The 25,763-nt window shown below is 42.9% G+C and overlaps 1 protein-coding gene across 1 annotated transcript in view; it reads right to left on the bottom strand.

Annotated features, from left to right (window-relative positions):
• The window catches only part of MMEL1 (membrane metalloendopeptidase like 1), a 59,676-nt gene that overhangs the window by 33,176 nt on the left and 737 nt on the right, over window positions 1–25,763 (bottom strand). Inside the window, exons 3-8 of the mRNA XM_036746689.1 lie at window positions 16,737–16,814; window positions 14,573–14,632; window positions 7,820–7,981; window positions 6,020–6,100; window positions 3,885–3,980; window positions 268–386 (exon numbers count right to left, since the gene is read on the bottom strand). Of these exons, the coding sequence (XP_036602584.1) occupies window positions 268–386; window positions 3,885–3,980; window positions 6,020–6,100; window positions 7,820–7,981; window positions 14,573–14,632; window positions 16,737–16,814 (596 nt within the window). The remainder of the gene's footprint in view (window positions 1–267; window positions 387–3,884; window positions 3,981–6,019; window positions 6,101–7,819; window positions 7,982–14,572; window positions 14,633–16,736; window positions 16,815–25,763) is intronic.

Raw genomic sequence — 25,763 nt, 5'->3', positions numbered from 1 at the left:
GTTTCTCTTTCTCAGGTCCCAATAGCTAGTATCCCAAGCCCACATTAAGATGGACCATCAAAGATTCAGGTCTGTGTCCTCCAGTCAGCTTCTACTCATCTAATATCCCCATCAGATAATTGCTTTGGTATTTCTCTGGGAGGCCAGGCCCCCAGACCCACTGCCAAGGGGCTTAATGCAGCTCTTGTGGTAGGATGCCCCATTGCCCATAGCCAGCTAGGTATTTTTCCCTTTTAACTGAGCTGAGAGACCAGGTGTGGTACTTACATAGATGATGTGGCTTCTGGAGTCTCGATCATCATTCCAAACAAACATGTCAATGAGGAGCCGTTTGTTGAACTGGGAGTTCATCATTGACAGCTTCTCTTCCATGACCCAGTAGGGTTCTACGAATTTGAATTCACAGAATGTTAGAGCTAGGAAGGACCTTAGAACACAGTATGCCAGAGCTAGGAGGGACCCTAGAACTGAGAATGTTAGAGCCAAGGAACCCTAGAACCTAAAATGTTAGGCCTAAGAGGAAATTCAGAACAGAGAATCTTGAGCTGGGAAGGACCCCACAATTGAGAATATCAGAGCTAAGAGGGACATTAGAACTGAGAGAGTCAGAGCTGGGATGGACTTTAAAAGCTAGAATGTCAGACCTAGGAGAACCTAGAATGTTAGACCTAGGAAGAAACTTAAAGAATGTAGAATCTGAGACAGCCTTTAGAACAGAGAATGTCAGAATTGGGAGAGACTTTAGAATATAGAATATTAGACCTGGGAGGACATGGAACAGAATTGAGTCAGAGGTGGGAGGGACCATGGTACATAAATGTTAGACCTGAGAACCAAACGTCAAGGCTAGGATTTGAAAGCATAGAATATCAGAGTTGAAAGGACCTTTAGAATTTAGAATGTCAGAGCTGGAAGGAACCATAGGGCAGACACTTATATAGCTGGAAGAGACTTTTGATGTTAAAATGTCAGAGCTAGGAGTACAGATTCTTAATCTTTTTTTGCAACATAGACCCCTTTGGTAGTCTGGTGAAGCCTATAGACCCCTTTTCAGAACTGTGTTTTTAAATGCATAGAATCACAGAAAAAACCAACTATATTGAGGTAATGATTTCATTTTTCCTCATTCAATTTCACAGACCCTCCTGAAGTCTATCCATGGACCCCTGTACAAGAGACCCTGCCTTAGCGATAATGTAGTCCAATGACTTCCTGTTAAAGACGGAGAAACAAGTTCTGAAAAGGGTAATGATTCTTATCAATTCACTTGTCTGGGGGAATATCATTGTCTTAGAAAAAAAACATCTATTGAATTAACTCTTTTTACAATTCGTTTTTATGGGGCATAGGTCTAAATCAAGGTTCTGACAGAAGCAGGTACCGATTAAGTTCTGAAACAGTACCTGCTAATAGGCACGTGACAAGGTATAGACCATTGGAACCAATAGTGAGAACAGCCTGCTTTTGTGAGTTTCATATGAAGAATTGAACAAATTGAGAATATATAGTGAATAACTGGGGAAATATGGGTGCCAGAACCAGCCTAGTAGTATGGGGAAAATAGAGTTTACCTGAATAGAGAGAGAAGATGAGGGTGTAGTAAAACTATAAGCTATGGTGGGGTTGTTCTTGGGGAGGAGCCAGATATTGAACAAAGAAAATTGGGAAGAAGTGAAAGAGTAGAGAACTGGGTTAAAAAGAGGTTGTAACTCTGTGTATATTGGGACTCATGGAGTATAGCATAGCATAGTATAGTATAGTTTAGTATAGTATGGTATGGTATGGTATGGCATGGTATGGTATGGTACGGTATGGTACGGTACAGTATGGTATGGTATGGTATAGCATGTTATGGTACAGTATGGTATGGCATGGTACGGTACAGTACGGTATGGTATGATATGGTACGGTACGGTACAGTATGGTATGGTATGGTATGGCATGGTATGGTATGGTATAGTATAGCATGTTATGGTACGGTATGGTATGGCATGGTACGGTACAGTACGGTATGGTATGATATGGTACGGTACGGTACAGTATGGTATGGTATGGTATGGCATGGTATGGTATGGTATGGTATGGTACGGTACGGTACGGTATGGTATGGTATGGTATAGCATGTTATGGTATGGTATGGTATGGTATGGTACGGTATGGTATGGTATGGTACGGTATGGTATGGTATGGTACGGTACGGTATGGTATGGTACGGTACGGTACAGTATGGTACGGTATGGTATGGTATGGTATGGCATGGTATGGTATGGTATAATATAGTAGAATAGAGTAAGCCAGTGGGCTGGAATTCTCTCTATTGCCACTTGCTCCTGAGGAAAAAGCTAAACAAAACAAGTGCTAAAGAAAATATACTCTGCTCTTTATGTAGTCCACTCTCGGTCATACCGGGCAGCTGAGGAGAAAAGAGAATGCATGCTACCCTTTGTTTTGAATTGTTGTGGAGAAGAATAGAAAAAAAGAGAAGAGGAGACCATTGAAGATATTTCTCTGCATTGTTATTGCTGAGAGAAGAAGGGAAGTCATACCCAGCATGGATCAGCTCAACCTAACTTAGTGGTGAAAGCATCTGTTTATCATGAAGTGATGTTCGTCAAGGAACCTTTATGGACAGCTCCTAAGATAGAAAAAAGACAACAAAGTTCCAGTCCCAGAGTTGTGAGTTGTCTTGGCTAAATGTGTTCCAAATATATTTGCTTTATTACCCAGGGCTTTCGGTGTGTGCCCACTCTCTTCATAGTCAATGTGTGTATCAGTGGGAGACTGGAATTAAAGTTTATGGGGGGAATGTTCTGTATATGTTATGTGTTTGCTTTGCATTTTTAGCAAATGTTTTGGTTAAGACTAATCAGCTGACTTATTAACGGGAAATACACCACAGCTCATGAACTATAGTGTCAGCTCGAAGACAATGGAGAAACCAGGGCTAGATACAGGAGCTTCTGATTCTCTCTTCAGGGCCCTTTGTATAGGAAGAATTACAAAAACTCAAGACCTTTTGATTATCAATAACCTTGTATGTTTATGTAACCCCTTTCCTTCCTAGACTTTTCACTTTTACTTATTATAAGCACACTTTATGCTTCCATTTTCTTTATAAAGCAGATAAATAATGGATAGAAAAGTGGTTTTGCTTTGGTTTGTTTTGTCTCCAGCTAATTAGGGAACTAGGATACTGGTCTAGTGACTAGGATTCATTATCCTTCACCATTTGGGGGCTGGTGGGACCTCAAAAATCTCCATTATTTCGATGGACACAGGATGTGCGTTCTGAATAACAGGCTGTACCAACCCTTCCTAGGAGCCCCAATATCCCTCCCTAGCCTGAGGATAAAGGTAGGAGGAGCTTCGTCTCTGCTGCCTCTATCTGGTCCCAAGTCCTGAGAGTAATTGTCTGGCTGCGGAGGAATTAGGATGTGCAGGGTAAGACAGACCACAGGCAAACTCTGATGCTGCCTTCTTCTTCAGTATGCTCTCAAACACTTCTAGTATTTGTTGGCTCTTACAAATAATTTCCCACACATTATCTCATTTTATCCTTAAGGAATCCTTGAGAAATAGGTGGTGCAAATATTATTCTTCCCATTTCATAGATGACAAAACTGAGGACTAGAGAGAAGATGTGAGGACTGAAACCCAAGTCTTCTGACTACAAAGTGGTGTTCCTTCACTGATCCACACGCTCTCCTTTTACCTTAGGAAGGATCAGTGTTAGTCACTCTTCCAGGTCTAATGGGACCACTCTTTTTTTCTCTTCAAATCTCCCTTCTTTTCCAGGGTTCTTCCCCAGCCCCTGGGCCAGTGGGAGAAGAGGTCACAGGGCAGGACGCGGCTGGTGAGAAGGTGAGAAGACAGGTGTCACATACCTCTGATTTCCTTCCAGTTGTCAGTAGCCACTGGCCAGTCTCCCACAATTTCTAAGATCTTTAACAGAGGCTGAGAGTCCCGTGATTCGATCAGACCTGAAAGAGGAAACGGTGATACACACCCAAGCACCTAGGAACTCTAAGGGCACAGGAACCTCTGCAAAAACATGAATGACTCAAGTACATCCACATGCATACAATCACATTCCATGAACATATGCACAGAAATACAAACATACATTGGCACCAAGAGTTGGCATCCAGAGGGCAAAACATAAACAATGTGAACATTCAACAGACATGGAAATATCACAAATACACAGAATCAAATGAGATAACATTTGTAAAGTGCTTAGCACAGTGCCTAGAATACAGTAGGTGCTCAATAAGTGCTTATTCTCACCTCTCATTCCTATATAACACATACCAAGCAGAATAAGTTATAGATGCATATGGTAGAGAAAGAATGCATAAATAAACAAAATATAAACATACTCCAACACACAATAGTCCTAAGACACATACATATAAAAAATATACAACCCAACACAGAAACAGGCACAACATAGGCACAGAAAACACAGTCAATGAATCAATCTACAATCATTTATTAAGTGCTTGCCAGGCACTGTGCTAAGTATTATGGGTACAAAGATGGGCAAAACATAGTCCCTGCCCTCAAGGAACTCACAGTTTAATGGAGGAGACCACATGGAAATGACCAAGTATATATAAGGTACATATGGAGGGGTTGGAAGGTAGCCTTAGAGAGGAAGGCTCAAGTTCTGGCGGGACTCTGAAAGGCTTCCTGCACAAAATGGTTTTTGAGCTGAGTCTTGAAGGAAACCAGGGATTCTAGGAGGCAAAGGTGAGGAAGGAGGGCATTCCAGGCATGGGGGACAGTCACTGCAAAGGCACGGAGGTGGGAGGTGGTGGCTAGAAACAGGAGGCAGGCAGGATAGTCAGTCTAGTTAGAGACTAGAGGCCACGGAGGAGAATAAATTTTAAGAAGGCTAGAAAGGTCAGAAGGGGCCAGGTTATATAGAACTTTACAAGCCAAACAGAGGATTTTCTGTTTGACCCTAGAGGTAACAGGGAGCCACCGAAGTTTCTAGAAACCCACACAACAGAACATGGAAACACACAACACTATCATAGAAACACATGACATCCAGCACAGAAACATACAATACAAAGGGAAACACATAGCATAGCACAGATACATAAATGAGTCTTATACAATCAAAGGACATGTAAACACACAAAACACACACAACATAGTGACACACATAGACACATGGCCCAGACACATAGAAATGTGACATAAATCACAGAGGAGACATTCAGAAACATACATGAATTCAAAGTAGACATACAGCAATACGAAGACACCAACACAGAGACAGCCCTAAACCTTTATCACCTCTCCTCCTGCCCACTCCTTCCTCTCTTGCATGCACTCACTGTTTTCCTAGGTTCTACTTTCATTTGGCTAACTCTATAATTGCCAAAGATAAACTTGACAGGACTGTCTCCACGGGAATTGAGGTTTATAAAGAGCTTTGCATAATCTCATTTGAGCCTCACAATGTCTTGGAGAGATAGGCAGTATAAATATCATTGACCTCCTATTACAGAATAACATGTGCATAATCACACAGCTAAGGCTCAAACCTGGCTCTCCAGACTCCCAGCCTGGTCCCCTTTCCCCTACCCCAAGTTGCCCCTGAAGTAAGGTCTCTAGACTCACTTAGGCAGACTCCTTTGGCCTCTGCTCCTCAGTGACTGTGTCTGGTGCCCTCGCCGGAGCGTGGGGGAGTAGCAGGGGATGCTGTCCAGGACCACAGCCTGTGACTCCACCTTTTCTCCACCTCCAACCTCCAGCTCCCAACCTCCAATGCCTTGGTGGGGTCCCAGGGACTAACAGAGCTAACCATAAGGAGTTGGTGGGGTAAGAAGATATAGGCTGGATCTAACCTGTACCATAATGTCAGTTCCATGATGCACCAGTCCAGACATTGTTGGCTGGCCCTTTTATCTACCCCCCCTCCCCCACCAGTTTCTTCCCCAGCCCTACATAGCATAGCCTAGGGTAATTCCAAATCCAAAGCACAGAAAAGCCAGACATCACTTACTTTGATTCATGCAGGAACTATAGAGCATCTTTGCTTTCTGGATGGCATTCCGGTCTCCCTCTCTAGGGGTCTCCAGCACACCTGGGGCAGAAGGGAGAGCACAGCTGGATGGGGGCCTTAGGAGGAGACAATAGAGAACCCTGGTCACTTCTGCCTGTGATGGAGAGCAGGGTCAGGAGTGGCCTATTCCTTGACCTCAGGAAGGCAAGAGTGATGGAAGCTGGGAGAGGTTAAAGCCTCTCATCTAGAAAATGCATTTCCCTCATTTCTTTGCACAAGTCAAGGATTAGAGATGTGGAATGTTGTATATATACTCTCAGAATCAGCTGATCCATTGGATAGTTTTGCTGAACTAACTTTTGGACCCTCTTTCTTTTTCTTTTTCTTTTTTTCCTACAAGAAATGGCTTCTTGGGTATAGAAGTAGGAAGTGATTAAGAAATAAAGAATTAATATAGGAACAGAGGTATCAATGAACTAAAAATAAAACCTATCCTCTCCAGCCAAGTCCAGATCCCAGCTGATGGACACATCAGAAATCTGCCTAAGCAGTAAGCCAGTCTAGTCTGTTGGCATTATGAGGACAGAGTACACAGGGTAACAGGTAGATTCACTTCTGGTGTGGGAAAGAGGCATCTGCTTGCCTTCTAAAATGTCCTCTCTCTCAGCTGTAGGGACCTGAGAGGTGGCTTTAGCCTGATCTTCACTTTATCAAATCTTAGGGGTTAGAAGCCTTAGAGACTTAGATATCGTTGAGTCCAACACCTCCATTTTAAAGATGAAGAAACTGAGGTTCAGGGAGCCAGTTAATGGTCTGGCCAGGGTCACTCAGTCACAGAACTGAGATTCAAACCCAGGTCCTCTGACCTCAAATCTAATCCTCTTTGTACTATTAAGATAGCTTTTCTCAAGGAGACTCGGTGGAACAAGTGTAGGATTTGAATACAGAGGATTTGCCTCTGACATATTCTCTCTGTGGAATGTTAGATAAGTCATTTACTCTCTTTGAGACTCAGTTTCTTTATTTCTAGGGTTGTACTAGATGGCTTCTGAGGTACTTTCCAGGTCTGCAGGTATCAATCTAAAAGCCTGAGGCCTCCCAAGTTCCTGGAATGCCTCCCACATAGCAGGTGCACCCTAGGGATTTATTGATTATTGATACTAAGTTTATATAGGCAGACAGTACCATCTTGCTAAAGGTTGTACACGGGGACCTTTGTTATGCTGTGTTACTGTGACCTGAAAATGGTAGCATGGGAAAAGTGGTGTTACCACTAGCATACATAGATATTGTGAGTAAACTAACAAAGTATGGTAGAAAGAGAGCTTCATGAGGAGTCAGAGGGCCAGGGTTCAAAACCTACCTGAGCCACTAACTGGCTGGATGACTTTGGGCAATTACTTTCAACTGTCTGGGCCTATGTTTCCTCAACTGTAAAATGAGGGAGTTGGATGTCTCCCAAAGTCTCTTCCAGCTCTAGATACATGAGAAATTATCCACACCCCACCCCCAACATAAAATCACTGCTTGCCATGGGACTACCCGATACTATGACCCCAAACCAGGAGTAGGGAACCTGAGCCCTCAAGGCTGCATGTGGCCCTCTAGGTCCTCAAGTGCAGCCCTTCGATTGAATCCAAACTTCACAGAACAATCCCCTTAATAAAAGGATTTGTTCTCTAAAACTTGGACTCAGCCAAAAGGCCACACTCAAGGACTAGAAGGCCTTGAGGCTGCAGGCTTTCCACCCCCTGGCCCAAACTGTGACTCCTGGCCAGAACAATCCCTTCCATTCCTCACCTTTGAGTATGATTTCCAGCTCATCCCGCAGGTTATCAAAGATGCTGTATCGAGAGCTGCTCTCCGGAATCACGTGGCGGTTGATCCAGCCCCCGCAGGCATACTGGTAAAAGTCATTACAAGGCTCACTGGTGGGGTCCATGTTCTGGATGATCCTAGAAGCTGTCCACCACAATGCCAGATATTTGAGATATTGGGGATCGTGGAACCCAAGATCGAGACCTAAAAGGGTCTTGACACCAATCCCAACTGATTTATATCTGGCCACTGGACCCAGATGGTTCTGGAGGAGAAACTGAGGCTGGTGACTTTGCACATCCCTCCCTCGCTTAAATCCAGTTCATTTGTATGTCATGGCATCACCTCCCTGAAGTCATGTCTTTTTTGAGAATGAAGGACAAAACAACAATTAATACCCAAACACAGGAGATGACCAGGTGAAAAGGAGCTTGCCCTTGGAGGGACATTTCCCACTCCCCTCTTTTATCCTGGGCAATGATCAGGGATGGGGAATGTGTGAGGCGGGTGAATGATGGGGCACAGCATGCATCCCCGGAGGCAGTTCGATTTCTTTGGTTAATTGAAGAGAACATTGACATCCACTGAACTTTCTAGGTGAAGTAGAAAATGTTTTTATCCTATTAACAATAGCTACCATTTCTAAAGTGCTTTAAGATTCCTAAAGTGCTTTACATACGTTATCTTATCTGATTCTCACAACACTTCTGGAAAATACCTTCTCCTCATTTTACAGACAAGGGAACCAAGGCTGATGGAAATTCAGTAATTTTCCCAGCTGGTGGATGAGCGTGGAGGGAGTTAGATTTGAAAACAAAACAGGTCAAAGATTTCAGCGAGTGCCTTTGGCTCAGTCCACATCCAACACCATCACCCATCAATCAACAAGTGAGTGTGTATTAATGAATGTTTATTTAAGCAATGCCAAGAACTGAGTTTCACTTTCTCTGCCTCCAGCTCTCATTCTGAATAATGAGGATTTTCACTTGGAACAATGGCCCTGCAGCACCCTAGTCAGGAAAGAGGCTTGATTCTGGTGGCTGCTGGGAAGGAAAACCATTTGGGAAGATTCTTGTAAGATCATATAAAGGAGAGAGGTAGGGGGTAGAGTGGGGAATTGCATCATGCTTAGAGGGCTGCACCTAGAACCAGGAGTGGGCCAGGTTGGGACCAATCCTGTCTTTGATACTTATTAGTTGTGTGACCAAGTGCAAGTCTGTGGAACTCTTGGAGCCTCAATTTCCTCATTTGTGAATTGAGAAGGTGAGGCTAGATGGCCAGTAGGTTCTATTTCAACTATCAATGTATTATCATAAAATCCTACAAATGTGGAATATATATATATATATATATATATATATACATATGTATATATATTTTATACTTGTGTGTATTTGTGTATAGAAATATGTGCATATATAAATATATGCGTATATTATATAAAAATGTGTGTGTGTGTGTGTGTGTGTGTGTGTGTGTGAGAGAGAGAGAGAGAGAGAGAGAGAGAGAGAGAGAGAGAGAAAGAGAGAGAGAGAATTTTTTCTTGTCAGACTTTGGCTGTTTTGTCACTTATTTTTCCATCATTAAAAGATACGCTTTGTGTTTTTTTTTATTTTTGTTTTTTGTTTTGTTTGTTTTGTTTTCTCCTACCTCCATGCCTTGAACCTTTCCTCATAACAAAGGGGAAAAAATTGCTTAAGCATTATCAAATGACAAAATAGCCAAGTCTGACCATATCTGTCATGATAGGATGGTATGATAATAGATCGAGAGCAGTAAGGGCTGCTAATGACATCTAACCCCACCCTCTCATTTCACAGTTAAGGAAACAGTTTCAGATAAGGACTTGCTAATAAGCATCAAGGCAGGATTTGATTGATGCCTGATACCAAGTGCAGCCTTCTATCCATTACGCTTTCCTTCAAACTCTGCCCCCCTCCCAACTTCTCTTCTGAACTTCCCATGATCTTATTAGAATCTACCTAAATGTCATCCATTGGGATCAGGTCCCGTTTCCTGACTGAGGATACTGCAGGGCCTTTGTTCCTAATGAAAATCCCCTTTATGCCGGACAACAGATGGAGACAGAGAAAGTGAAAGTTAATAAATGCTTGTTGATTAATTGATTGGGAAGGAAGGCAGAGAACAAGCATTTATTAAATGCTTACTGTGTACCAAGAAATGGGTTAAGCACTTTACAAATATTATTGCATCCAAATCCTCATAACAGTCCCAGGAGGAACCGCTACTGCTTTTAGTATCCTTATTTTACTGTTGAGGAAACTGAGGCAGATGACTGGCAAACAGCTTGATCACGCAGCTGGAGCTGTATCGGATGTAGACTGAGTCAAGTGACATACCGTGAAACACTTGAAGACTATTTTAAAATCTAACTTCCCCTCCCCTATCAACTTCTCATCTTGTCATTTTCCCCCAAAACATATGTGTGCATATGTATGTTGCATGTTGTCTTTCCCTGTAGAATGTAAACTCCTTGAGAACAGGGACTGCTTCATTTTTCTTCCTAAATCCAGTGCCTAGAACAATATTTCGTACACAATTGGTGTTTAATTAATGCTTGTTGATTGATGGGTTGTATGTGGGTAACTGAGGGTCCTGGATAATCAGAGGTTTTCTGTACAGCTGCAGATCTCACTGGTATCCTCAAGACACTGACCAGGCGAGCCCCAGATGAGTAATACACATCCTTCCTGATAGCACAGGAATCATACCAACTAGCCCTCAGGCTGACTGGTTTATTCTTCCATCATGAAGAGGAATCTAGAAGCTGCCTTGTGCTTATGATGACCTCTCCTTTACCTGATACTTGGGGAAGCCATCAGTCAGGGACTTGGTCAACAAGGCTCCTACTATATGCCAGGTGTAATGCTAAGGGCTGAGGACACAAAGAAAGGCAAAAACTTACTCCCTCCTTTCCAGGAGCTCATATGCTAGTGGGAGAGACAACGTGCCAACAAATAGACACATACAAGATCTATACAGAGAAGGTGATGGATATCTTAGAGGGAGGATGCTAGCAATGGGCTAGTCATGAGACCCCTCTGATATTGCCCTGAAATATCAAGATGTCACAAATCATAGCTCTTGAGCTTGAAGAGAAATCATCTGATCCAACCCCTCCAATTTTACAGAGGAGGGAACTGAGGCAAAGGAGGTTGTGACTTGCCTAAGGTCATCAGAGGCAGGTTTTGAACCCAGGTCAGAGCCAGTGACCTCTCCTCTGTACCCCACTCCCAATCCTGTTTGGCTGAGTTCCAGATGCCTTCATCTCAAATAGCTTTCGGCTGGTTCCTAGAGAAAGCAACTGCCTGTCCCACCCAAGCATTCCCATCAAGGCACTTTGACCACACTATTTCCAATTTATCCAGAGAATACTAGTTGGTGATCTAGGGATGCAGTGTTTTGGATAATGGAGGGAGTGAAAAGGGAGATAAAGAAATAACCAAGTGGAAGAACATGTTCTCCAATGAGATCTTTGCAACATCAAGAGAAAGCATGGACAGATACTAGCATCTTGAGTGCCCACCAGCCCTGGTGGCAAACTTATGGAAAGATATGGACAAGAGTTGCCCACAATAGACAAGCCTGAATAGTCTGTGGTCTATATCACTGGAGGGAACTTCCAAATCAATGAAGTCACAACTCCATTGGAAATTATTAATAAACTGGAGAGCATCTAGCCAAGGGCAGCCAAGATGGCACAGTCTTGGAATACTTCCATGTGAGGGTGATTAAAGGAACTGGGGATGTTTAGGCTGGAGAAAAGAAGACTCAGTGAACACAGGAGAACTATTTTCAAGTCATATTGAAAGGGAGAATGAGGAATAACCCATGGAAACACAAAGACATTCTATTGCTTGTCTCCCGGCATCCTCTCTGGTCTTTCCCCACGCCAGGAATGCTCTCCTCAGATCCACCTACTTCCACTTCCCTGGCTCCCTTTAAGTCTCAACTAAAATCCAGTCTTTTACATGGAGCCTTACCCAACCCCTTTTAATCCTGTAAAGCCTTTCCTCTTAATTATTTCCTATTGATCTTGCATATAGCTTGTTTGTATATATTTGTTTGCATGTGGTCTCCCACATTAGACTGTGAGCTCTTTGAAGTCAGGGACTGTCTTTTGCCTCTTTTTGTATCCCCAGTGCTTAGCACAGTGCCTGGCACATAGTAGGCATAGCAGGTGCTTAATAAATGTTTGTTAGATTGATTGAATGGAAGTTTACTTGACCAAAGATAGAACCAGGAACACTGTGTGATAAATTGCACAGGGACACACTATGACATGCTGCCTCTGGTTCGACCCCTCATTTCCTAGATGAGGAAACTGAAACTGAGAGAGTGTGCTCTTCATGTTCTAGGTCCTGAAGAGATGTTTGTTGAATGAATGAAATCATCCCCCCTCTAAGTTTCCTTGTTTCTGTTGAAAGGACTGTTATTTTCCCAGTCACAGGCAGTGGGTGGCTCATTGGAGAGAGCATTAGACTTGGAGTCAGGAAGATCTCAGTTCATGTTTGACCTCTAGAACTTAAATAGATGTATGACCCTGGGAAAGTCACAGCTTTTGTTTGCCTCAGTTTCCTCATCTATAAATTGAAGGGACTGGACTAGACTGCATCCAAGGTCTCTTCTACCTGGATCCTATGACTCCTGAGTCATTCTTAACTCTTTTCTCCCCCTGCCTGCCCCCCTAATCCCTCACCATATCTTGAGAGTTGCTAAATCTTATTTACAATATCTCTCACAACCATCCTTTTCTTTCCATTCACCAACCCAGTTCTATGCTAATAGCTCTTTCTTGTACTATTGTTAATAGTCAGTCACCTAATTGTTCTTCCTGTTTCTAAGTCACTCCCTTCTCAGATCCATCTTCTACAGACCTGCTGAAATGAACTTTCTAGAATGCATCTGATCCTGTTGCTCACTCCCCGGGCTCCCTATTGTGTCTACAATAAAATACCAACTTCTCATCAGGGCATTTAAGGCACTCTACAATCTGGGACCAACCTGCCTTTCCAGCTTTACTCATTTTGCCACCTTTCATGAACTCCACTTTCAATCTAATCCAATCCAATCCAATCCAATAAGCATTTTTAATTGCCAAATTAACTGTAAGGCGCTGTGCTTGAGGTTCTGGAAAAATTAGACTACTAGCTGTGACCCAACTTAGACATTTCATCTCTTGCCTCCAGACATGTGCATATGCCATTTCCCATATCTGGAATGCTCTCCTTTGTCATCTTCATCTCTAAGAATCCTTGAGCCTTCAAAGCTCAGATTAGGTACAATTTCCAATAAAAAGTCTTTCCTAATCCTCAGTAATTCATTCTCTCTCTCTCTCTCTCTCTCTCTCTCTCTCTCTCTCTCTCTCTCTCTCCCTCTCTCCCCTCTCCCTCTCTCTCTCTCTCACCCCCTCTCTCCCTCTCTCTCTCTCTCTCTCTCTCACCCCCCCTCCCCTCTTGTCCTCTCTTCCTTTTCTTCTTCTTCTTCTTCTTCTTCTTCTTCTTCTTCTTCTTCTTCTTCTTCTTCTTCTTCTTCTTCTTCTCTCTCTCTCTCTCTCTCTCTCCTTCTTCTCCTCCTCCTCCTCCTCCTCCTCCTCCTCCTCCTCCTCCTCCTCTCCCCCTCTTGTCTTCTTCCTGTCTCTTTCTTCTTGTTGTCTTCTCCTTCTCCTCCTTCTGCTCCTCCTCTTCTTCTTCCCTTCCTCCTCCTCCCTCCAACTCCTCCAGGTCCTCTTTCTTCTTATTTTCATCCTCCTTTTCATCCAATTATCTTGAATTACCCATTTGTGTAGTAAATTATATTCCCCTCCTCCAATATAACTCAAACTCTGTGAAAGTAGAAATTTCTTTTCTGTCTTTTTATATTTAGCAACCAGGTCAGTGCCTGGCACATAGTAGGCACTTAATAATGCTTCCAGGCTTGACTAACTTTGGGGGACAGCACTAGTAGCTGAGAAGATCTCACGTAGAAGGTGAGCTGAGTTTCAAAGGAAACTGGGGGTTTTATGAGGAAGAGGTGAGACAAGAAAACATCCCAGGCATGGAAGATAGTTTTAGCACAAGCGTGATTGGGAATATGAGGTGCTGCACTTACGGAACATCCAAAGGACAGGTTGGCTAGATCGTAAGGGGAGTCATACATAACAAAGCTGGAAGCTTAGGTTGGGGCCAGGTGCTGAAGGGCTCTAAATGCCAAATGCATGAGTTCCCATTTGATCCTGGATGCAGTAGAAGGCCAATGGAGTTTTTAGAACAGAGATGACATATTCAGACTTGCACTTTGCTAGCTACACGGAAGATGGATTGGAGAGGGTAGAGACTTGAGACAGGGAGACCAATAAATAAGTTAATTCAGTGTTCCAGGTTAGAGATGATGAAGAAAGGGTTGGACTGGGTCTGGAGAGGTCAAGTTATAGGAGTCTGTGTCAGGGTCAAGGCAACCAGCCACGCAGCTCAGGAACTTTGTCAGCTCAGCAGCCAATTACCCTCCTGTCAAGTTCTGACTTCATCCTTAACTGAGATGGATGGCAAAGCATCTCTAGGTTGAAGCCCCTTCTAAGAGCAGGGGCCGGCAGAATGTGGCTACACTGGAGGGGTGGAGGTACACTCACCATTGGAATTCACAATGACTTGCTCTGTATGGTTGATACTGCAGGCATGAGCCAGGCTTAGTTTCAATCCATTTTTAGGGGGGAGACAGAGGGGACATTTTACTTACCTGTTATCACACAGCCAGGGTGGACACAGATTTCTCCAAAACTGGTAGCAATTCTGGGGTCTGTAAGAGGCAAACAGGAAAAAAAAACACATGGAAACAGGATGTTCTCCTTGGGAGGGACAAAGACGTTACAAAAGGGCAGCCTGAGGGGGAAGGAGGGTGAGGAAAGGATCATAGATTTCAAGCTGGAAGGAACCTCTGAAGTCATCTAATCTGATTTCCTTATTTTACGGATGAGAAAGTAGAGTCTTGGAGATGTGAAGTGACTTCACTAGGGTCACCCAGCTAGTATGTGTCAGAGTTGGGATTTGAATCCAGGTCTTCAGAACTATACACTCACTTTCTCAAGGGCTCCTACCCTTTGCTTTGCTGATGGTGCCAGGCCACCAGGGGCATTGAGGGTGGTAAAATAGGGACCATCATAATTCACCCCAGACCCCAGGGAGGACTCCATATAGAGGCCAACAGTCCTGCCCAGGGGATGTTGCCAAATGATTTTGCTTTGGAAAGGTTTAGAAAGATAAAAAGAAACCAATCAGGACAGTATGGACTTATGGGGCTTTGCCAGAGTGTGCTCTCCAAACTTAACCTCCTGACTCCACTCCACCTGCCCTCCTACTCATCTGAAGCCTTTGGGTCACCTCTGGAATTTTACCTTTGCTTAGGCTGTGCCCTCCCCTTTTGAGATTTCTCTTCCAGCTAGAACCATAATGAATAATATTTGTGATCACAGCAACGGAGGAGCTCACTTGGGGTACATATAGCCCCTGAGGCCACAGGACCAGGAAGATACTTTCTAGCAGCTTCTTATCTTAACTCTTCTTGTTCACAAGTCATTAATGTCAGTTGTTTCTATGCTATTTGAGGATCAACAGTACTGTCACTGCCCCCTCTAAATTTCAGCAACATAAGTCCAAGCTCCTATTGTCTTGCCTTAGTTACTGTTTTGGTCTCTCCCCTGCTCAAAAGCTTTTCCATGAGGCCCACATTGGTTGCTCTGTGCTCTAAAGTCTTCGAGTTCTTATGGTGAAGGCCATGTAGTGCAGCATAGGCAGTACAATTTTGTTTGCTCGTGAAGAGCAGGATAAAGACTAGCAGCTACATCAGCCTCACCCGTTGCATTTTCAGTTTTGTGCCCAACTTGGGGACTTACATGGCAACTAAGGTGCACTATGTGGGTTGTAAAGAACCTTCTCACTTGAGCACTTTGAAATCTTGCTGAGTGGGGCCCTTGGAATAATTTGAAGGGGACCCAGATCCGTATCAAAATTGCTTCATCTAGTGAAATGAAAGGGGTAGATGAAGCCAATGACAAGATGCTTTCCTACCTCCATCATACCTGTTAGTTGCTGGACATGTCAATTTAGGAGCAATACTAGAAAAGGGTCAGGGGGCATCAGAGTTGGCAATCTTGACCCTTCTCACCAACAGCCCAAAACAATGTATCCCCTAAATTTTAATGTCAAAGCCATTCCTCTCCAGTGAAGCCTCCCAAGATGGACTTCATCCAAAGTGACCTCTTCCCCTTCTGAACTCCCAGAATATTTACTGTTTGTACCGCATCATCTGGCATTTAATATAACTTGCCTCATATTGTTATGCGAATGCATGCCATGCCTCTCCCAAATAGATTGGAAAACATGATCTATGTCTTAAATCTTCTCTTTTCCACTGGGAAGTACCATGGCTTGCACCCAGTAGGTGGCCAATAAATATTTTTCAATATTGATCATAGTTTTGAGTTGTTTCTAATGTCTTTGTCTTGTCCTCCCAATCACTCCCTAAGCTCCTTAAGGGTAGTGAAAGTCTCTTTTATCCCTGCTGTCTCCCCAACAGGGTTTAGCTCGAGCTTAGGCACAATAAAGGTGTTTAACAAAGAGCTCAGGGGACAGATTTGACCTTTCTCTCTAGCACAAGGTTGTTATAGTCAGGATGCCACATGGTTATTTTGGTTATTTTTTAATCTTGCTTCTGAGTCGATCTGCATGGCCACCAGAGGCATTATGTGGGTTGTAAACTCTGGTTGCATTAATAGTGATTAAAAGAACTTAGTGCCCATGGCCATGGCCATGATGCCCACAGAAACATCTTCTGTTTGGTAAATGTAGCTGCTTCCTAGGCAAGCTTACTTGGACTATGCTTATAACAGGCAAAAAAGGGCTACCTGTGAAATCTCTTCTTACAAAAGTCTTCTCTTCTCTTGGGATATAGAACGAAATGGGAAAGAGCAGCAGTGGCTTCCCTAGGGAAAAACAGAAGACTTAGCTAATCTCCAGGTGTAAAGAATTTAGAACCCACTGTTCTTGGACAGCTTCCTCTGGGGCTGTCCCACCTACTGGTAAGTTTTCACAGGTGACCTCTGTGTTCAGGGCTGGTGAGCTACCCTATTGGAACACAGACTTAAAAATAATAAAGACTTTGGCTTCCCAGATGTGACAGGGAACTGAACAGCATGAGGCCAAATCTTCTTCCATCTTCTCCCCAACATGGACTCTTTAATACAGTGACACTGGCCTCTGGCTATTCCACAAACAAGATACCCCATCTCTTGGCTCTAGGGATTCTCTCTGTCTGTCCCACATGCCTGGAATGCTCTTCCTCCTCCACTCCAACAACTGATCTCTCAGACTTCCTTTAAATTCCAACTAAAATCTCATCTTTTACTGGAAGCCTTCCCTAACCCCTGTAACTTCTAGTTCCTTCCCTCTCTTGAATATTACCTATTTATCCTGTATAAAATTTGTTTTGTACATATTTGTTTGCATGTTGTCTACTCAATTGGATTGTAAGTTCCCATCACAGTGCCTGGTACATAGTAGGAGCTTAATAAATCTTTAATGATTGCTTGATTATCAACAATAGGTAATTACTGAACAAGTTGCCTGAAAGTGATGTAACATCTATATTGTCTTGTTTTTTAAATCAGAAAACCCCTGACTCATGATTTATTCTGGCACTGCAAATATGTAAAATAAACCCAAGTATACTGAGAATGATAGATGTCCATATGATAAACTTTAAAAACATTCTACCAACACAATAATGGCAAGAAAATTCATATTAAAATGTGGCATTTTGCAGGGAAACATTCTATGCCCATTATGGTTCTTCTTGACTTAAATCCGTGATCATTTCTCCTAAAGAAAATCAAGTATGGCTTTCAAATTAAAGAGGGAATCAAATAAAAACATTTTATTAATCACTTTAGGTATATAATAAAATTATTTGGCTCCCCTGAAAAAGCACAATAAATAGCTTATATATCCCAAGGAATCTTCCTCCAATGATATAAAAAAAATGTTGTTTGGATTGGGTAAGTGTAAAATTCTTAATGCGCACTGAGGAAAGAGAGAGACTACAGGCTCTGGCCTTGAATCCAGAGATTCAACTAAACCAATGAAAGAAGGCAAGACTTATGAATATTTTTGGTCTCCTTCAGGCTATATACAGGAAACCTAAATGACTAAATACTCTAAGAGACTTACTGGCATCCTATAATCAAAGCACAACGAGAAGGATACATTTAGAGCAACCAATGCCTACATGATAACATTCAATTTACAATTTGGAACTTGCAAAATGCACTACGAAAATTTGGAAAGTATTCTAACAAAAAACCTACATAATATTAGCAAACTATATGACCCATTATTCTAAGGAAGCTATAAAAAACCAAACTACAAAAACCTACCTTATTTGAGCAACAGTAAAAGCTAATAAGAGGTATTTGGGGAATTTAGCCCAAGGTGGATTATTGCTGGATCAAAAATATGAAAAAGCTAAGATATAAGAAAGAATGGAGTCAAAAGGGCAATAGCTACATGAACCCTATTAAAAATATGTCACTAAAGATACATCAAACAAATGGCAGAATCAAATGGACATTTTTATAGAAATGGAAAGGTTTGTAACAGTCATTTGGGATCAGATTAGTGATCCCAGAAAGGTTCCAGGACCCTAGATTTATTCATAGATGAAGACTATGAAGAAATGGTGATAACTGTGTAACATAACTCTGCAGATTGAAACAAAACAATTATCTATGACATACCTAGAAAGGGGCTGACCAAGTTTGGTCTTCAAGAAGTAGCTTCTCCCACACAGGTTAGATGGGAGTTGGGGTCAGAAGATGGACCTAGAAAGACCCAATCAGGTACCGAAAACCATATACCAGAAACTCACTGTCTTTCATAAATCAACAATTGACAAATCCACCATAATACAAATACAGACCAAAATATCTTTGAGAATTCAACAAACTATATTGGAACAAAAGCATAATCTCAGACAAAACTGTTGTCCACCATCATCCAGATATAACAATGATGTACTACACTTTTAGAACAATTGATCAATCAATAAACATTGATTAAGCACTTACTGTATTCCAGGCACTGTGTTAAATGCTGGGGATACAAAGAAAGGTAAAAGACAATCCCTGTTTTCACTATATCTAAAACTCATAATGTCCAATCTACATGGAATTAAAAACTTAGAAAATATAGAGACCTAGAAGAAGAAATCAAAACCATGTGGGAACAAGAAGACATGTAAGTATCATTCCCTATTATCCTGTCTGCTATTGGAGTCATCCTGAATATACTTCCAGGGAACCTGCAGAAGGTAAGCTTATAGTTCAATGATTTTATTCAGTGATAAAAGCAGTTATTTTACTCATCTGTGCAAAAAAAGAATAATTACAAGACATTGATTTGTTTCTTCCAGGACTATTTCTAGTTGAACTCCATAAAAAAAGAGGTGAGGATTTGATGATAATAATAATAATAACATGACATTTCCCTAGCAGTTTCCAGCAGACAGGGAAACTCTGCCCGCCTCAGTTTTCCCCACCTATAAAACAGAGATAATGGTAGCACCTACTTCCCAGGGTTGTTGTGAAGATCAGTAGTTGTAATAATATTTGTAATAATTTGTAATATTTATAAAAGTCCATAGCACAGTGCTTGGCACATAGTAGGTTCTTAATAAATATTTATTCCCCTCTATCTAACCTTCCCAGCCACAGTCACCCTTGCCATCTCTCAAAAACTTTCTGCATAGTTCTATGTAACCAGGATTATTGGATCATGACTACCTAGGACCAGGGAGGAAAAACAAAAACAAACCTTTGAGCCCATCTGGTCCAATCCCCTCATTTTATAGGTGAGGAAACTGGATGCCAAGTCCTTCACCGCTAGGCTGGTGATCCCAACAGCAGTGGTGGCACACATCCTATGCCCAGGGAGCCTCATATTTGACCTGTGAGTTATTCCAAGGCCTGACCATAATGAACACACAACATTCTAAAGGGATTCCCAGCTTGAGCATCTGAGTTGTTTCCCTTAAATAACCTATTCCTCCTCTTGTCTGGCTGACTCAGGAGCTGAGCTTCTGGCTGCTAAGTATTTATGACAGTAGAGAGTACTACCATTTGGAGGCTTCAATCGCTAAAACATCTTAATGGGAAGATAGATCAAAGCTGTCTGTCCCTAAATGAGGGTCTGCTAAGGTTACAGAACCTCAGAGCTAGAAGAGACCTCAGAATCTTCTAGAGGGGGTGGGGAATCTGAGGCCTTGAGGCCACATGTGGCCCTCTAGGTCCTCAAGCGTAGGCCTTTAACTGAATCCGTACTTCACAGAACAAACCCCCTTAATAAAAGGATTTGTTCTGTGAAACTTGGACTCAGTCAAAAGGCTGCACCCAAGGACCTGGAAGGCCACAGATGACCTCGAGGTCACAAGTTCCCCACCCTTTCTCTAGACCATGTCTTACCTGAACAAAAAAGTTCCAACTCAACATCAGCAACAAATGGTGCATTCAGCCCCCACTAGAATACCTCCAATGACAGGGAGCTTGCTATCTGCCATTCTACTTTCTGCTTACATAGTACCTTCCCAGCAGGACACATTTCTATCAAGCCAGTGGTGGGGGGCATCTCGTGCTCCACTCAGGAGGGAAAGGAAGAAGCCTCCTTTGGGGACACAGAAGCTTATATGTGCATCTCCCATCCATTAAATGTTTTTGGCAGAGAAAGATGCTTAAACATCTCCTTTCCCTGATAACTCTGAAATGGAGACATTATCATTTTCCTTCATTTAAACCACAGTTGGGCAGTCAGAAACAAACCCATCTGGTGTGTGCTTCCTGGGATGGGGGGCAAACTGAAGAAGACTTCAGATTCGGTTTGTGAACTTGGAAGAGTGTAAGCTCCTTGAGGATAGGGCTTATTTTGCTTTTGTCTTTATATCTGTAGTACCTAGTGTGGTGCCCACATCTTGGAACAAAGATAGCTTCTGCACTTGTGATTTCACTGGCACAGAAAACTACTATATGACAAAACTTCCTCTATTAAAGCAGCCAGAGCACTGAAGTGTTAAGTGATGAGCCAGGAGGTTTCAAAGGCAGGAGACGAAACCAGAGTTTCCTGATTTGCTGGCAGGTTCTCTATCCACCATGCCGAGTCATCTCTGGCCTCATACAGAGTAAGTGTTTAATAAATAAATGCTTACTGAATTAAATGCCTATTAAACTAAATGTTTGCTGCAGGGAAGTAGTTGAAGATTCAGAGCTGGAAGGCAGCTTTAAGTCCATTTACTCCAATGTCCTCATTTTACAAGATGGGAGATGGAGGGCAATGATTTGCTGAAGGTGACATAGCTAGTAAATGGTATAACTGGCCTTCTGACCCCAACACTTTCTCCAGTTCCTCTGTGCCATTCAGGAGTGAATCAGAACTCCTTCTCTGTTGAGTTACTAATGGTACCACTCACTCCAGCTCTTAGCACACTATCCAGAATGTTTGTTGTTCAGTCGTGTCTGACTCTTCATGATCCCCTGAGGTTTCCTTGGCAAAGATACTGGATTGTTTTGCCATTTTCTTCTCCAGTGTGTCCCCATCTTGCAGATGAGGAACTGAGGCAAACAGATGTTAAGTGACTTGCCTGGAGTTACCCAGATAGTAAGTGTCTGAGGCTGGATTTGAATTCAGATCTTTATGACTCCAGGCCTGTTGTTCTATTCACTATTTACTATCTTGCTATTTCATGCCTGACACATAGTAGGAGTTTAAAAAATGCTTATTGATAGATTCCTCCAGAACTATTCGCTATAGGAGCATTTCTCAGACATGTTGTAGAATGGATTCTAGGTTAGGTAAGGATCAGACTAGGTGGCCTCTGGCATCCTTTCCAGTTCTCAGGCTCTCTGATATCCATGATTACCATCCAATCCAATTAGCATTTAGTAAGCCCCTACTATGTGACACCACATTAGCTGCTAGGAATACAAAGACAAAACAAAAAAAAAGTCTTTGCCCTCAAAAAGCTTACAATCTATTGGGGGTAAGTGGGTAGAAATGAATGAATGAACACTTATTATACTCTCATGGAGTGCAGTCCAGGACTCCAGCAGAGAAGAATTTACTGCCTCTCTGTACCTTCCTCACTGCTCCTGGCTCTGTCTCTGGGGCCGAGCAGAACTATCCTCATCGAGCCTCTTTTACATAACAGCCCTTCACCTACTTGAAGGCAGTCATCATGTGCCCCCTGCTTCCTTTTTAAGACCTAGTCATAGTCCAGCTCCTTCATTGTCTAGGTAAGGAAACTGAGTCCCAGAAACTTGCCCAACATCCAACAAAAAAGAAGTGTCAGAACTGGGGTTTGAACTCTGGTGTTCTGGTACAAAATTCAGCACTCTTTCACAACTATACCATAATGGAAATAAAGCACAGCCAGCTGTTCAAAATGTCCCTCATGGAGTGTACAATTTAGTCAGGAGATATGGGATCAAGCTGGATAAAGATCATACTATTATAGATTTTGAGCAAGAAGGGACCTCAGAGGCCAGGTAGACCAACTCCCTCATTTTACAAATGGGGAAACTGAGGTAAAGTGATTCACGTAGATAGTAAGCATCAGAGGTGAGATTTGAAACCAAGTCTTCAAACTCCTATCAAGATATTAGGAGACCCCCTGTTTTCCAGAGGTAAGGCCCAGCAAGCAGGCTATGCCCTGAGCTTGACATAACAATAATCCTTTGTGCTCACCCTCTGGATGATCTCACCCTCTGGCAAAATCACCTAATTACCGTATTGCTTTAACCAGCACCAGGTGTTCTCTGAGCTCAGACAAGTATGTTCTGGTCAGGAAGTCCTCCTATGAATCAAACTAGGCTCAGTGTTGCTGTTACCCTTAACTGTCAGGGCTGCAGCTCAGTGTGTAGTCATTGGTATAAGTTTTGAGGGTTAGCCACACCAGGACAGGTCCCTCCACTAAGAGCAGGCACATGTGTCTAGTTCCCCTCCTTCTTGCAAGCCATTTCCCTCACTTTGAAATTAAACTTCTGTTTGATTCTTAACTCTCCCATCTCTAGCCTGCTCTGTTCAGCTCCAGCTATCCACAGGTTAGAGAGCGGTTGGGTCCAGTTGACCCTCTAGAGCTGTGCTGATTATAACACATTCATCAGAGAGATTTACACCTCACTTTGTGAGGGCTGGATGAGATGCTATTAAACAGCGACAGCAAGACAGCAGGCTCCCTGTGCACAATAGCTACCAGGTTGGTTGTTTCTTCCTCCCAGCCCTACCAAAACAAAGCTTTATTTTTCCACTCTGATAAATTGTTTTTTAATGTACCTGTCTTCAAAGCCAAAATCTCACCTTAGTGTTAAGACATTGAGTTGACATCTCCCAGGGTAACAGATGCAGAGATAAGAAACGTTCTGGAAGTCTGCTCACAAAATGTTAGGAGCGTCAAATACTCAGACATGCAATCATGGGCCCTTGTAATATTCAGGGGTTTCCCCATCCAGATGGAGAATGGGAGCTGCTAAGAATCTGCAGCTGGGAGATTTGTAGCAGTGAGAGTTAGAAGAAACCTTGGAGATCTTGGAATTCAACTCCCTCACTTTACAGAGGGGGAAACTGAGGGCCAAAGAGAACCGACTTGTCTGGGGTCACTCAGCTAGAAGTTCTGAGCTCAGGTCTTCCTGACTCCAAGTCCAGCATTCTACCCACTACTCCCTTCTGCCTCCATGGCAGCAATGTTTTCCCCTTCCCAACCCCCACCCTATTTTAAAGATGAAGAAAATGAGGCCTAGAAGACTGCAGAAGCAACCCGACTTAGTGGAGCGAACACCAAATTTGGAGTCAAGAAGACCTGAGTTTAAATTCTGCCTCTAACATTTTCTCTGAAACCTATGATGTTAAAGAGAGAGGCAGTGGATAGGAGGCTAAACCAGGAAACTTGGATTGGAATCTTGCCTCAGATGCTTCCCAGGTATGTGCCCAAGGCCAAATCATTTAATATTAATTTTGTCGTTGGTCACAGTTGTTTCAGTCATGTCTGACTCTTTGTGACCCCATTTGGGGTTTTCTTGGTAAAGATACTGTAGAGGTTTGCCATTTCCTTTTCCAGCTTGTTTTACAGATGAAGAAACTGAGGCAGACAGCAGTCAAGCGACTTGCTCAGGGTCACACAGCTAGTAAGAAACTGGATTTGAACTCAGGAAAGATGAATCTTCTTGACTTCAGGCCTGACCCACTCTCCACTGCACCACCTAGCTACCTCTTTTATAATAAGAATACCCATCATCCTAACCAGAATTTATACAGCACTCTAAGTTTGGCAAAGCACTTGGCAAATCTGATCTCATTTCATCCTCAACAATAGTCCTGGGAGGCAGGGGCTGTCATTATTACCACTTTTCAGATGAAGAAACTGAGGCAGAGAGAACTTTAGTGACTTTCTCAGAGTCACAAAGCTGGGAAGTGTTTGAAATGGGATTTGAACTCAGGCTTCTGTTACTCCAGATCCAGTGCTCTATCCACTGTGCCACTTATCTGCCTCAGTTTACCTCTCCATGCCTCAGTTTCCTCCTCTGTAAGATAGAGATAATAGCAACCACCTAGTGGGATTATTAAGAGAATCAACCACATGTAAAGTGCTTTGCAGGTCTAAAAGAGCTGGACAAACACAAGCTCTTATTAAAAGTGACTTGTCCAAGGTCATGCAGGTCATGAGAAGGCAGAGCTTTCCCCTTCCCAATCCTCACCCCATTTTAAAGATGAAGAAAATGAGGCCTAGAAGGCTGAAGAGTATTACTACTAAATTACTAATTACACATCACTAATTGCTGATATATAAATACCTCTTTAAGGTTTGCAAAGCACTTCAGATGGACCATCTCATCTAATCCTCAAAAAAAACCCATGAAGTAGGTGATATCAGGATCCCTATTTTATGGAAGAGAAGACTGAGGCTCTGACTGGGTAAATGATTTGCCCAGTCACACAGCTAGCTGAATATCTGATGTGGAATTTGAACCCAGGTCTTCGAACTTCAAACCCAGAGCTCTCTCCATTGGTATGGCTCTTTACCAGTGAATGTCTGAAAGCCTGAGAAAGCCAACAGGGCACACTGAGGGGCGAGCCCCAGGGAAAGTCTACACTGAGAAAAGGGAGCTGATAATGGGGACCAGTACTGGCTTATGATCCTTTGAGAAATAAGGTTTGGTATTCACAGTTCCTTTGACTCAATAAATTTGGAAGCATTCAGGTAGCTGGAAAACTGGAGCCAGGAGCCCAGGAATAAAATCCCTAAGAAATCCCTATGATAAGAGACATTTTCATTCATCTGAGGGGGAATTTTCTTGGGATTGCCATGGACAAAGCAAAAAGCAGGCATGCTTCAGAGGCTTTTCAGTCAAGCATCTGGATGGCTGTGAGTGATTGCTGGCTGGGTCCCTCAAATGAGCCTCCCCTGGCTACCACCTATCCCCTTCCCAATTAAGACCTCTGTTCTTCCCCTTATTCTGTATGCTTGTTTCCTAGAACCTTCCAGACCAGCCCCAGTCCAACCTGGTGGCTCAGTTGCCCTGGGCTACATTCCTTACCCTACCTCTGAAGGCTGAGCAGGATGGCAGAAGGAAGCCTCTTTCGCTTTCTCCATGGTTGGATGTAGCTGATGATACCACCCCAAACCTGTATTCATCAGTGTTGACCCTCTACCCCATCCATGCCTTGGGGTGTTTATGAAAGAGTGGGGCCCATGAAAAAGCACCCTGACATGCAAAGCACCCCAGTACAGTTCTGCATGTAATATTTTGGGGGAAATCAACAGGGCACACTGTGCACTGCCAAGCTGGCCCTTCTATGGGGCCATGGAGAGCCTATTCTTTCAGATGGGCCTGGGC

This window comes from Trichosurus vulpecula, chromosome 2 (assembly GCF_011100635.1).
Source record: "Trichosurus vulpecula isolate mTriVul1 chromosome 2, mTriVul1.pri, whole genome shotgun sequence".
Taxonomy (NCBI): domain Eukaryota; kingdom Metazoa; phylum Chordata; class Mammalia; order Diprotodontia; family Phalangeridae; genus Trichosurus; species Trichosurus vulpecula.
The sequence above is the reverse complement of the archived record's forward strand: the minus strand, read 5'-3'. Positions and strand labels throughout refer to the sequence as shown.